This window comes from Pseudozyma hubeiensis (genome assembly GCF_000403515.1).
Source record: "Pseudozyma hubeiensis SY62 DNA, scaffold: PHS23, whole genome shotgun sequence".
NCBI lineage: Eukaryota > Fungi > Basidiomycota > Ustilaginomycetes > Ustilaginales > Ustilaginaceae > Pseudozyma > Pseudozyma hubeiensis.
The window spans coordinates 112,154-124,133 of record NW_012133805.1 but is presented as its reverse complement, the minus strand read 5'-3'; the positions used below and the strand labels follow the sequence as shown (position 1 = coordinate 124,133).

The 11,980-nt window shown below is 59.5% G+C and overlaps 3 protein-coding genes across 3 annotated transcripts; 1 reads left to right on the top strand and 2 right to left on the bottom strand.

Annotated features, from left to right (window-relative positions):
* Positions 1 to 152: 152 nt before the first annotated feature.
* Positions 153 to 1,385, bottom strand: PHSY_002384 (hypothetical protein; the record flags this gene model as incomplete). Its single annotated transcript, XM_012333008.1, has 1 exon — positions 153 to 1,385. The coding sequence occupies one exon, from the start codon at positions 1,383 to 1,385 to the stop codon at positions 153 to 155; it is 1,233 nt and encodes a 410-aa protein (XP_012188398.1).
* Positions 1,386 to 1,768: 383 nt separating this feature from the next.
* On the top strand, positions 1,769 to 4,704 carry PHSY_002383 (import inner membrane translocase subunit; the record flags this gene model as incomplete). The annotated part of the gene is made up of 2 exons (XM_012333007.1): positions 1,769 to 2,368; positions 3,010 to 4,704. The coding sequence occupies 2 exons, from the start codon at positions 1,769 to 1,771 to the stop codon at positions 4,702 to 4,704; spliced, it is 2,295 nt and encodes a 764-aa protein (XP_012188397.1).
* Positions 4,705 to 5,187: 483 nt separating this feature from the next.
* On the bottom strand, positions 5,188 to 11,975 carry PHSY_002382 (likely protein kinase; the record flags this gene model as incomplete). The annotated part of the gene is made up of 2 exons (XM_012333006.1): positions 5,188 to 5,420; positions 5,579 to 11,975. 2 exons carry the CDS (start codon positions 11,973 to 11,975, stop codon positions 5,188 to 5,190), a joined length of 6,630 nt encoding a protein of 2,209 aa, XP_012188396.1.
* Positions 11,976 to 11,980: the final 5 nt, after the last annotated feature.

Here is an 11,980-nt window from a genome sequence, read left to right as displayed (position 1 = left end):
ACCTCGTCGGTTCACTAGACAAACTCGTACCTCACCACTGAGCACACACCCATACGCATAAAATCCCTCGAAACGCGGGGGAAGCGTCCATGATGACCCTTTTCAGATTCCAATGTCGCTGTTTCGGACACCGTGTCTAGGCATACCGACGCTCAAAAGTGAATGCTCCTAAACACCAACCGCGGAACGCTCCTCAACGCCTCATCATCCTTCGCCACGCTCCACAGATAACCATCCAGATCGACCTCGTTCAACTCGGCCAACCACTCTCTCCCCTCCTTTTCCTCCTTTGCCAACACCTTTGCTCTCTCCACAACTACCCTCCCTACATTCAGGGTAGCTGCCCTGATGGCATACGTTTCGTCCTGACTCAGCTCTGGACCTGCATCCTTCCCACCCGCCGTCAGCTTCTCCCGCGGCAGATCCGCATTGCAGTGCTTCGTCCTCACCCATTCGTACAACGTTTCCATACCCTTCGGCGTCTCTTCGGGTACGGAGAACATGTTGAACCAGACGCACATGGTCGGAAGAACGTTGTCGACAAACATGGGTAGCGTGCGCTTCGTATCCGGAACGTACCAATCTTGCTTTTCTCCGAACCGAAGTCGTAGCGAGTGGAGGAGGAAAAAAATCCTCTTGAAGAGGAACACTTCTCCAACGCCGGTGATGGAGTGGGTATCGCGGAATTCGACGAAAGCGTCTGCGAGGCGCTGCGTCAGGAAGTCGGTGGCTCGGTCGTCGTCCAACCCCTGCTTCCTTGTGGCCTCTAGCAACCCAACGACGTACGAACCTAGACTATCGTGTCCAAGCTCCTGCAGCTTACCAGCCACACCCTGCAGCGCCTTTAAGATCATCTGCACAACATCCAGCATCTCACCGCCTCTCACACCCACCGTCACGCCCTTCAACGTCTCATGCTCCCTCTCCTCATGCACACTGACACCCATCAACTCGACGACCTTTGCTTCCGTCAACCCCCGCAACCCTTTGGCTGTCAAACTCGCCGCACCCACAACCCGATCCTCCGCATCGCTCGAGATGTAGAGCCCGATCATGAAGCGCACCACATTCTGATACGCCCCACTGCCGGTTGCACGGTGGAAAGCGGTTCGGTAGCCGGAGAAGCTGTTGAGGAGCGCGAGGATGGAGAGGAAATTGATCTCGGCGATGGGCGTAGGGAAGCGCAAGGGAAAGGTGAGGCCGTGCTGAGTGGCGAGACGGCGGAAGGTGAGGGGTGACAGGGAAAGGAGGAAGGCGTCGATGGCGGGGAGGTTGGGTGTGAGCGAGAGATGGGTGGAGGCGGAGAGGCAGGAGGAGCGGACGGCGGAAATGTACCCCGAGGTGGAGGGGAGCGGCGGTGATGGTGCTGAGGCGGTGGAGGACATTTCGATGTGATGGTGATGGTTGGAAGTGAGGTCGAGGTTCGCGTTGGGTGCACCGTCGAGGCAAGCAATGAAAAGCAATGAAGAAGAATGGTTCAGTTGGAAAGGTTCGAGTCGGTGTGGAGTCACAAAACGTCAAGAAGAACGCCGACGCGCGGTGTTGGACTCAGCCCAGCTTTCGATTTTGAAGCAATGTTACATCCTGGTTGAATGACAATATTGGATTCACGATTCCGTGCGGTACAACGAGAGCTGAGAAGAAAGTGAGAGGGTTTTGTCGACATGTGCCAAAGCAACTCATCCTCCCTCACCACCAGCAACATCACCAACACTCGCCTACAATCACAAGGTCCGGAAGCGGGCAACTGCGGCTACAACAAGCGACAATGGCGTTCCACACAACCCTCCCACGCACCGCCTCCAAGCACATCAGCTCCTACGGCAGCGTCCTGGACCGATTCATCGTCAACCACGCAACCACGCTCTCTGCTACTTCTACCAAATCCACCCCTTCCGCATCCTCATCCTCATCATCGTCAACATCCTCTTCATCCAGCGCAGCATCACTCTTCGAACCAACCAAATCGCCCACCACCGCCCTCTGGTCCCCACCGCGCTACTCGCTGCGCCGTCAATCCGTGCTGCTCAAACAAGCGGCGCTCACCTCCCAACTCTCGCTCCTCCCGCCCTCGCCCAAATCCACCCGTCTGACGCAACGTCTGCAGCGTCTCACCCGTTCGCTCGACTTCGAACAAATCTCGTCGCAATACCAATACATCCCATCAACTTCACCCGCGGTGCCCGTCAGACCGACGTCTCTCAGCCAACGTCCGATCAAACCTTCGCAGAGATTCACGGTCCAGGAGAAGGAGGCAGCGCTGCAGCACGCGAGACAACAGGTCAAGGATGTAGGTCCGTATGCGGGTAGGGCGAAGGTGTTCAAGGGAAGTAGGGTGGATAAGGATAAGGCGAGGAGGAAGGAGACGGTGAGCGGGAAGTTGCAGGCGATGGACAAGACGAGGCAGGAGTGGAGGACGGCAGAGGCGGAGGCGAGGAACAAGGCCAAGCCCGGATTGCCATTCTAGTGTAGCGAAGACGACAGCAGCGTTGCACTTTGTCAAATGTCAATACACCTATCTCGTTGGAGAGCTTTCAAAGCAGCGGAGCGTGAATCTCGTGGTACTGTGTGCGACGAGTTCGTGATGGCATGAAGCCACCTCGATGCATGGGTACGTTCTCATGTTTGTCGCAGACTGGGTCTCCGAGTGTGTATTGCAATACAAGAGTGTGAGCAAGCAGAGAAGTATGGTGTGAGATCGGGGCAGGTGCTTGCTGCAACTTGCGAAAGTGCCGGTGGGGACAGGCGCGTGATCGGCTCCGACCGGGGAAAACGCTGAGCGAACGGCTGAGAAGAACAAGAAAAAAAAAATGTGATTTTGGAAGAACTCCAGAAAGGGAAAAAAGGGAAAGGCGAATCAAGGCTCAGTTGACGCAGCGTGTGGTTGTGCGTGGGTGTTACGTTTTGCGGTTGACTCCTCCACACTTTTGCGAAACCAAGAAGGTTGAGCAAAGGCAGAGAAGGCAGACCTTCCAGTTGATTCACATCCATCACCATCCCATCTTCAAGTCGGTGATACTGCTGCCACAAACTCTGATCATGGTGCGCGCCACTTCATCGACCGCTTCGGCGGTACGAGTCTACCTCTCGTCGCGCGCTCTCAACGCCACCATTGCACCACGACGTGCTGCCATCGCCTCCCCCTTCCCCTCCTCGTCCAGCCTTCGAACCTTCACAACCACCCGTCCACGCTTCGACTCCCCGCGCTCCCCCTTCGCCGTCTTCGTCGAGACCCTCAAAGCCGAACTTCGCAAGAACCAGGAGCTCCAGGAAAACATGCGTCAGCTCTCCGGTGACGTCGGCAAGATGCAAGACTCGGAAACCATGAAGGCCATGCGTGATGCCTATGAACGTGCGCGCATCATCACCTCGATCAAGGAGAACCCCAAGCTTCAAGCTGCTGCTGATGCGCTGCGTAAGTCCGGTGGTCAGGTGGGAGATGCTGTCGGTGCGACGCTCAAGCAGATGGAGGAGAGCGAGCTGATCAAAGGACTCGGTGCCATTAGCTCCAGGTTGGCGAGGGGGTTGGAGGATAGCACCGCGCCGATCAGGAGGACAGAGGCGTACAAGCAGTTGAGCGAGACCCTGACGGAAGCGTTCGATGACGGTGGAAGCGCGTTGAGGATCTTCGTGGACAAGGACAAGGATGCGGCCGAGGTGAGGAGGATCAAGAGGGAGGCTAGGTTGAGGAAGATCGGCAGACCCATGCCGAGCAAGGATGTTGACTCGAAAGAGGCCGCAGAGGAGGTGTTGAAGAGCTATGCGTTGAAGGACGAGATTGAAGCCGCAGAGGCAGAGGCTGCAGCCAAGGCGGCTGAACAGCAGGCCGCAGCCGGTGCCAAGGCTGCCGATGGAGCCGATACACAGACGCCGCAGGAGGAAGAACCACCCGCATCCGAATCAGCCCAATCGACCACCCCTCCCGGCACCGAAGACTCCGCACCATCATCATCTTCTTCCAGCAAAGCTCCTCCCAAAAAGCCCGCCGGGTACGCCGTGCGCATCCGCTCCGTCACCGAAAACGCCTCTGCCGGTCAAGCCCTTGTCCTCCGTCCCGAGCCCGCCTACAAACAGGCCTGGTCTTCCTTCAAATCCTCCAACCCGCTCTTCCGTCGCCTTTCCGACCTATCCGAAGCGTACCATGAATCCGAGAATCCGGTCATCGAACGCGTCCGCACCGTCACCGATTGGTTCTCCTCTCTCTTTGAAGAGAACGACTTTGCCCGCGTTACACGTCAGATGAAACTCCTCGATCCATCCTTCACCCTCGAAAGTTTCCAACGAGATCTTCGCGAGTACGTCGTACCCGAACTCATCGACGCCTACCACTCGGCCGCCCGTCACCTCCTTCGCCAATGGTGCGGCGAAGCCACCTTCAACCTCCTCATGGCTACCGTCGATCCCTATCTCTCCAAGGGTTTCATTCCGGAGGGAAGACTGTTGGATCTCAAACAGGTCGAGATTTTGCAAGCCAAGGTGTTGGATAACAACGTTCCTGTACTGGTGGTCAGCTTTACCAGTCAGGAGTTGATGTTCTTCAAAGATCCCAAGACAGGAGAGGTCAAGGCCGGTAGCGAGGAAAGACCAGAGTTGTGTAGATACGCAATGGTGTTGACTAGGGTAGAGGAGGAGCTCGATAATGAGGTGACGGGCGGTTGGAAGGTCGTCGAGTTGGCAAGGAGAGGTCAGGCCGCGTATTTGTGAGCGGGGTACGAGACTCGGGATGCCACACACACACACACCACTTTTTTGTTTTGTTGTTCACATTTTCAGCATATGCACTCGAATAGATTTACTGCGGACCATTTGCCTGCTCCGCATCGCATTCCAGCTATGTCTGATTCAATGGCAGGCATTCCGTCTGAGGCTCCATGAAAAACATCCATGTGACACATGTGATCTGAGAAGAATGAAAAGAAGTGATTGATTGCAATGCGATAGACACGGACGAAATATGTAGGGGTGTGTATGTGTGTGTGTGTGTGGGTGTGTGTGTGTGTGTGTTGGACGTGCTTTTGCGTGAGACATCGTGAAAAGAGTGCCGAATCTCGCTACGCCTTGGGCGCACGCAACGGCGTGCTCAGACTAGCCGCGATGCCAGCCCCTGCCGTGCCGGTAGCAACGCTTCTCCTCGGACTAGCTGCGTACCCGACCGACCCGGTCCCGGCTCCCGCGCTGTTGCTAGTCCTACTGCTGCTTCCACCGTTGACCGCCGAGGCTCTCGCCGACAACGCCTTTGTCCTCGGAGTTGTGGTCGCCGTCGCAGTGGTCGTCGTCGTCGTCGTGGCCGCCTTCCCCGCTGTGCCTGCGACCCTTGCGCTCGAACTGACCGTCTTCCTCGGCAACGCATTCATCAAACTCGACAGTCCGCCTCTCCCCACCCCACTCTCCGCAATTTCCTTCACACCCCTCCCCTTCCCCTGCAAGATCCACGCATGCCTCATCGCGGCGTCCGGCTTCAGCCTCCTCTCCGGATCCCAAACCAGACATTTCCCAATGAAGTCCACAAACGCCTCGTCCTCACACTTCAACGCCTGCGCCAACGTCCTCCCCCCGGCCCTCCTCCTCTTCCCCTTACTGTTCACTACCGGCCGCGGCTGCCCCGTACTGTCAAAGAATAGCTTCTTCCGCGAACTCTTCTCGATCAGGTACCGATCCGGAACGCCCAGCACCTCCATGATGCATGCCAGTTGCTCCTGCTCGTTCTCCCCCGGGAACAGCGGGTAGCCGGTATACAATTCCGCAATGATGCATCCGAGACTCCACACATCGATCGCAGTGTGGTAGTTCATACCCAGGATCACCTCCGGACTGCGGTAGAAGCGTGACTGGATGTAGGTGTACACCTTTTCGTTTTCGAAGCAGCTCGAGCCAAAGTCGATCACCTTGATGCCGCTCCTGCGCGGATGGCAGAGCAGGATGTTTTCCGGCTTCAAGTCGCAGTGTACGATCCGATGCTGTTTCATCAGAATTAGCGACTGCAGAACTTGCGAGGTGAACCGCCGGATGAGGTTGGTCGTGAATCCGGCAAAGCTGTTCGCCTTGATGAGCTCATACAGGTTGATGCTGAGCAGCTCGGTGGCGATGCAGAGGTGGTTTCGGAACAAGAACGACTCGGTCATCTTGATGACGTTGTACCGCTCATCCGGATCCCACTTGGTCAGGTTCTCCAGGATCCTCACCTCCACCAACGCCTGGTGATGGAACCTCTTCTTGTTCCTGATCAGCTTGATCGCCACCGTCTTGCCCGTCTTGTGGTCCAAACACTGCAGCACCTGTCCAAAAGATCCCCTGCCCAACAGATCGATGATCTCGTACCGGAAAGCCAAATGATCTTTGCTGATCACATTGTAATCCCCCCTCTCATCGTCATATCCGTGGTTCTGATCCGGCTTCTCCACTACCGCCGCATGCTTCCTTCTGGCGTTCTGACCGCAGTACCAGATCTCGGTGTAGTTGAAGATCTCCTGCAGCTCGAACGGAGACATCTTGTTGCCGTACATCACCTCGGCTTGACGCGGAGAGAGCTGACGGCTCGGAGCCACAGGCTCGGGGAATTCGAGCATCTTGTCGAGCTCGGCTTGCGAGGCACCGGCGGCGAGCTTGCGCGCCTGTTGACGCCGGATGTAGTCTTCCATCTCGGCGTCTCCGAGACGCTCCTCTTCGTCTTGGATGGGTGTGGCGCGGGCAGAGGCGGTGGACGCGGCTGCTTCGGGGGAGGCGGGACTGCGGCGTGCGAGTGCAGAGATGGCGGTTGCGGCAGTAGACGTGCCACTGGCAGCGGTGGAGCTGCTGCTGCTGATCTTGGTGAGGCGTTCGCTAGCAGGCGTTGGCAGGGTGCTTGTCTTGGAAGTGCGTGGAACGGCACAGGCGGTGTTGAGCGAGGCACGCGTCTTGCGCACCGGCACCAAGACGCTGCTCGCCGCGGTCGCCGGCGACGGCGCTGTGGCTCCGTTCGAGCTCGACGTTGCTGCCCCAGCAGCAGTGCTGCTGGACTTTGCGGTACGAGCAACACTTTTGTCACTGCCGACAGCCGACGACGACGGGCTGGCAACCCTCTTCTGTCGATCCTTGCGTTCAGCGAGGCTGTTGAGCACCTCGCGATCGCTAGGAGTGAGCGTCGATGAGTAGGCAGCGATGCGAGCACGCCTCAACACGCCCTCGATCTCTGCAGGCGTCTTCGCCGCTGCATACGCGTTGAGAATGGGGATCAAGCTGCTCGACACTTGAGCGGTGCTGGGCGACGGCGCCACCTTCGACGAGGCATGGCTGTGCTTAGCGGTGCCGGCCGTTGTGTCGGAGCCAGCGATGGACCTGGTGTCGTCGTCGTCGTCGTCGTCGAATGGTTGCGTCGGCGCCGTCATGCCCATGCTGGCCGCCAGCGTGGGGTGGTGCGACTTGCTCATCGGGATCGACGAGGAACCAGCGGCAGCAGCGCGCATCACGCTTACTCCGCCCGCGTCTGAAGATGCAGAGGTGGACGCCGTGCTTCGCGGGATTGCCTTCATGGTCGCCACTCGGGGAATACGGCTTGAGAGCGAAGCGGATTTGGTGGGAGAGACGGTGCGGCTGCTCACACTGGGACTCGACGAGGGCACACCGCTTATGGCGATGGTCCTCGCAGATCGTGATGGCGTCTGAGCAGATGCCGACCCCGCGGGGCCCGCAGCACTGACACCGTTGCTGGCCTTCGAAGTGGCTACCAACGGCCTCTGCAGGGACTTGCCGCCGGCGGAAACGATCGACTGTCCACGTCTGCGCACAGGAGAAGAGGGTGCCTGCGACCCGCCGGTAAGCGAGCCCGCCTCGGAAGCACGTGCGGTAGCTGGACTAGCCGCTGCAGCGTCTGTGTTGCTAGCTGCCGCGCGACGCCTCGAACCCGAACGGCTCAGCAAGCCTCCCGCCATCCCCAGCAACGACTTGCGCGAGAGGCGACCGCTGTCTTGCGTGTTGGCAGAGTCCGTGACCGACGCGCTGTCGCTTGACTTGGGTGTTCGACTGAAGAACGACGCGGAGCGGCCAACTTTCGGACTGGTACTAGGCTCTGCCGAGGCAGCGTTGGACGGTGTTGCTGAATCGATCGACGCCTGATCCGCATCCTTGTCCTTCTGCGATGTGCGCATGAGTCGGCTGAGAGATGCCACGCTGGCACGACGCAAGGCGCTCGATCTCGATCTGGATCGCGACAGGGAAGAGGTGGACACATCTCCGCTCGCGGCATCGGTCACGGTCATGGCTGCGAATTCGGTCGCAGGAGGATCAGAAGATGCGATCATCTCTTCCATCGGCTCTGCTGCAGCCAACTGCGCCGACACGTCGTGCGTCGACGAGCCTATGGATGTACTGTTGCTGAGCGTACCCGTGCTCGGCTTGCGCACGGCAAGCGCAGCCATCTCGGCGAGTTCCTGGATGCGCGGACTGAGCGGCGATCTGGGTGTCGGCATCTTGTCGCTATCTCCACCACCGCCGCCGCCGCCGCTGACAGACGAGACGAAACTGTGGCTCGTCGTGATGCTTGGCGTGTGCGCTGAAGCAGCTCGGAATGCTTCCGAGGTGAGCGAGCTCGAGCGAGACCCTTCCCACACCTTTGGCAGCGGCGGCACCGGCGGAATGGCCGCATGACGGCTTGCATCCGAATCGTCGTAGACACCAGCGGAAGCATCGAGGCGACCCGCATCCGAAGCAGCTCCCGAAGCGTCGCTGTTGCCGCTCATGCGTTTGGTGCGAGAAACGCTGCGCGAGATCACGGGCGTCCCGATGAGCGGGCTCGCCGAGGCGGACAGGTCCTTCCCGTTGTTGACCGTCGCTGCCGAGGCTTTACGCGACCCCTGCGTGATCTCATTTTGAGGCAGCGGCGGCAGCTGCGACCGACGCAGACGCGGGCTCGAGTAGGCCGAGGTGCGAACCGAGTCTCCAGAGGTATTGGCCGACGAAGTGCTTCCATCGTCTGCCGTTCGCACGCGCGCAACCAACTTGGAAGCTCGGAGACTGTTTCGGGCCGCGGCGTCGTCTGCCGGCCTGGCCTTGTCACCGGATCGCGAAGACGCATCGTAGTTGCTAGAACGTCGACTTCGAGAGGTCGGCGAAGAGGCCCGGCTGTTGTTGCCAGGCGTCCTTCGACCTGCACTGCCAGGTCGCGACGAAATTCGACTATTGCGAGGGCTCTTGGTGTCGGTTCTGCCTTCGCGGCTTGCTCTCGGAGTGCTGCCGAGTCCGTCCAGCTTGCGAAGCGCGTCAGCGGCAGCATCCTCGCGCGAGTTGAGACGGCTCTCGTACTCGTCGGCGTGGCCGAAGGGGACTGAGCCTCGCAAAAGCGATTGGCCGATGCTGGCCGAAGATGCGCGCTTGCTGCGGAACGAGGCGCTGTTGCGCGACGTTCTGGGCGTGCTAGGTGCAGCCGAGCTCGCTACGGAGGTGGCTGCCGAAGTGAGGTTTTGGGAAGAAGCACCGGTGCTCATCAGACGTTCTCCGCGTGCCGATGCCGCGGCGCTACGCTGGCTGTCTGATGCTCCGGCGAGCGGCGTACGGGAAGAACCTATGCTCGACATGAGACCGGTGACGCCAGCCTCTTCTGGCTGCTTCAGAGAGTCGGACCTCAGACGTGCAGAACTGCGTGACGCTGCAGTGGAGCCCAGCTCGGAAGCATCTGACGCTGCTCGGTCTCGCAATTGCCTACGTCGATGGAGCTCGTCGTGATCGTTGAGCAGATCCGTGATCGCAGCGTTCAAGTCGAAGCTCTGACGCCATTCCTCGTCGTCCATGCCATTGCCAAAGTTGGCGTCGCCAAAAGGCATTGATTTGGAAGCTTCGATGCCGAGTCCAGTTGTAGCGCCGTCGAACGGCCCAGTCTCGCCTGCCGACCACGAGAGGTCACCGATGGCCGGTGATCTTTCTGCTGCCGTCGCGTGCGCCTCTTTCTGAGTTGCGCCGCTCTTCGACGCTGCAAATGAGACGTCGCTGGAATCGTGCTGTGCGAGGCTGTTGTCGGATTCCGTGCGTGCGATGATCGAGAACGGCGGGCTCTCGGGGACGGCACCGATGCTTGCCGCTACTCCATCGAGCTCGGCCATAAACTCGGACTGCGTAGCTGGGTAGCCACGAGCCAAGGCATGGAGGGACTGGCTGCCGGTGAGCGGCAAGTGTCTGCCTGGCACCGACGGGCTGATGGGGACGCTGGAAAGAAACTGATTGGGGTCGCGCAGAGCGTGGCGCTGCAAGCTGTTGATCGACGAGTACGAGATGGAGCGCGAATGGCGTGCGGTCTCGCCTCGTCGCGGTTGTGATTGTGGACCGTCTGACTTTTGAACGTCGATATTTTGTTGCAGAGCAGATCGTTGGTCCTTTGGTAAGGACGTGGTCATTGACTCGGGTGCAGTGCCATCGTCGGTCAGCGCGCCACTGACGTTGCGCCGTTGTGCCATCTTGGAAGCAGAGAGCGGAGTGGCGTCTGCGCCCGGCTTCCAACCGGGCAACGCCGTGGAAGGAAAGTTCCAGCGAGGCGTAGCTAGCTCGCCAATGCCGATCTGTCCCGCTCGATCGTAGACACGAGGCGTGCCACTTGGCGTGCGGCTCTGGATGCCAAACTTCTCGGGCGTCTGGAGGGTCTCGACTTGGTCCGCCGCCGCCTGTCTGTTTCGTACTTCCGAGGCAAGATCAGGAAGTCCGATGCCGAGACCATTGCTGCCCTCGCCACGCGAGGACCTTTGCGTAGCGGCTGGGCGACCGAGCACTTTGCTGGGGTCATCTGAGGCTTCGGGCGTGTGCAGTGCGCTCGAAAAGTTGGAGAAGTGCGACGAGAGGCTGGGCGATTCACGAAGGCCAAGATGCATATGACGTGCTTTGCTGGCGGACAACGAGGCATTGCGCGTATCTGAGCCCGGAAACGGCGCAGACGATGCTTGTGGTGTGTGGCTATCGTCGTCGTGTTCTTCGACCTCTGCAATGCTGCTGCTGTCGCGGAGATTGGAAGCGCTCGGACGCTTCCGTGATGATATGCCATCGTTCTCGAACAGGGCAGCACCAAAGGCAGGACCAAAGTCGGTGAGCGACGGCGAGATGAGTGGCTGTTGAGCTTGGCCGAGGCCGGAGGCGGCAGTTTGGGAGGGATCATTGGCTCTGCGTGCGACATAGCTGGTAGACCTGGATGCAGTGAGTTGAGGTGGACCCATGGAGCCGCTGGTGGAACGCGATATGGAGGATACGCTGCTGACCGAGCTGCTGGAGCTCATCGAGGCAGAAGCGGCGTTGCTTGCCAGGCGTGAAGAGCGCGCGAGCGAGTCGGAACGAGCTGGGAAGGTGAGGGACGAACTGGATGCAGACGACGCGAGCGTGGGAGGCCGAGACGAAGAGTCGCTGGCTTTGCGTTGGCCGAGGAGGGCATCACCAAGTCGAGGCTGCGAAGAAGCGGTGCGACCGAACGACGGTATCCTCGAGCCGGTCGAAGGTCGGGAGAGCGATGCAGTGGAGGAAGGGGTATTGCCGACGATGTTGGTGGAGCTGGAAGAGGCTGAGAGATTTGGATCGAAATCAACGAGCGACGGCGCCCCGGATTGAGAGAGCTTATGCGGGGTCCACGAGGTTCGACGCGACGTGGTCGTTGAGGAATGTGAGGGGCTCTGTGCGATCAACGAAGGCGTTGGTCTGGAGCCGAGGGTGGCGTAGGCGCGATCCGTCATGTTGCGAGGCTCGGTAGAGGGTTCGTACCGCGGAGATGACGATGAGGTGGCGGATAGCCTCGATGCTGATGACATGGTGCGTGAGCGTGCACCGGAAGAGCTCGAAAGAGGGGTGGTGGAAGAGGCGGCGGTGGTCGAATTGAGGCGTGTGCGAGCTGCCGTGTTCAAGGAGGGTGTGGCTCCCGAAGTGAGCGATAGTGACGTTGCCGGAACTAGACGGCCGTGTTCGTCGTACGCAGAGCTCAGACGTGGCCGCGAGGCGGTCTGCTGTTGATCTGGGCGGCGCATCCGATCAGTCATCGTGA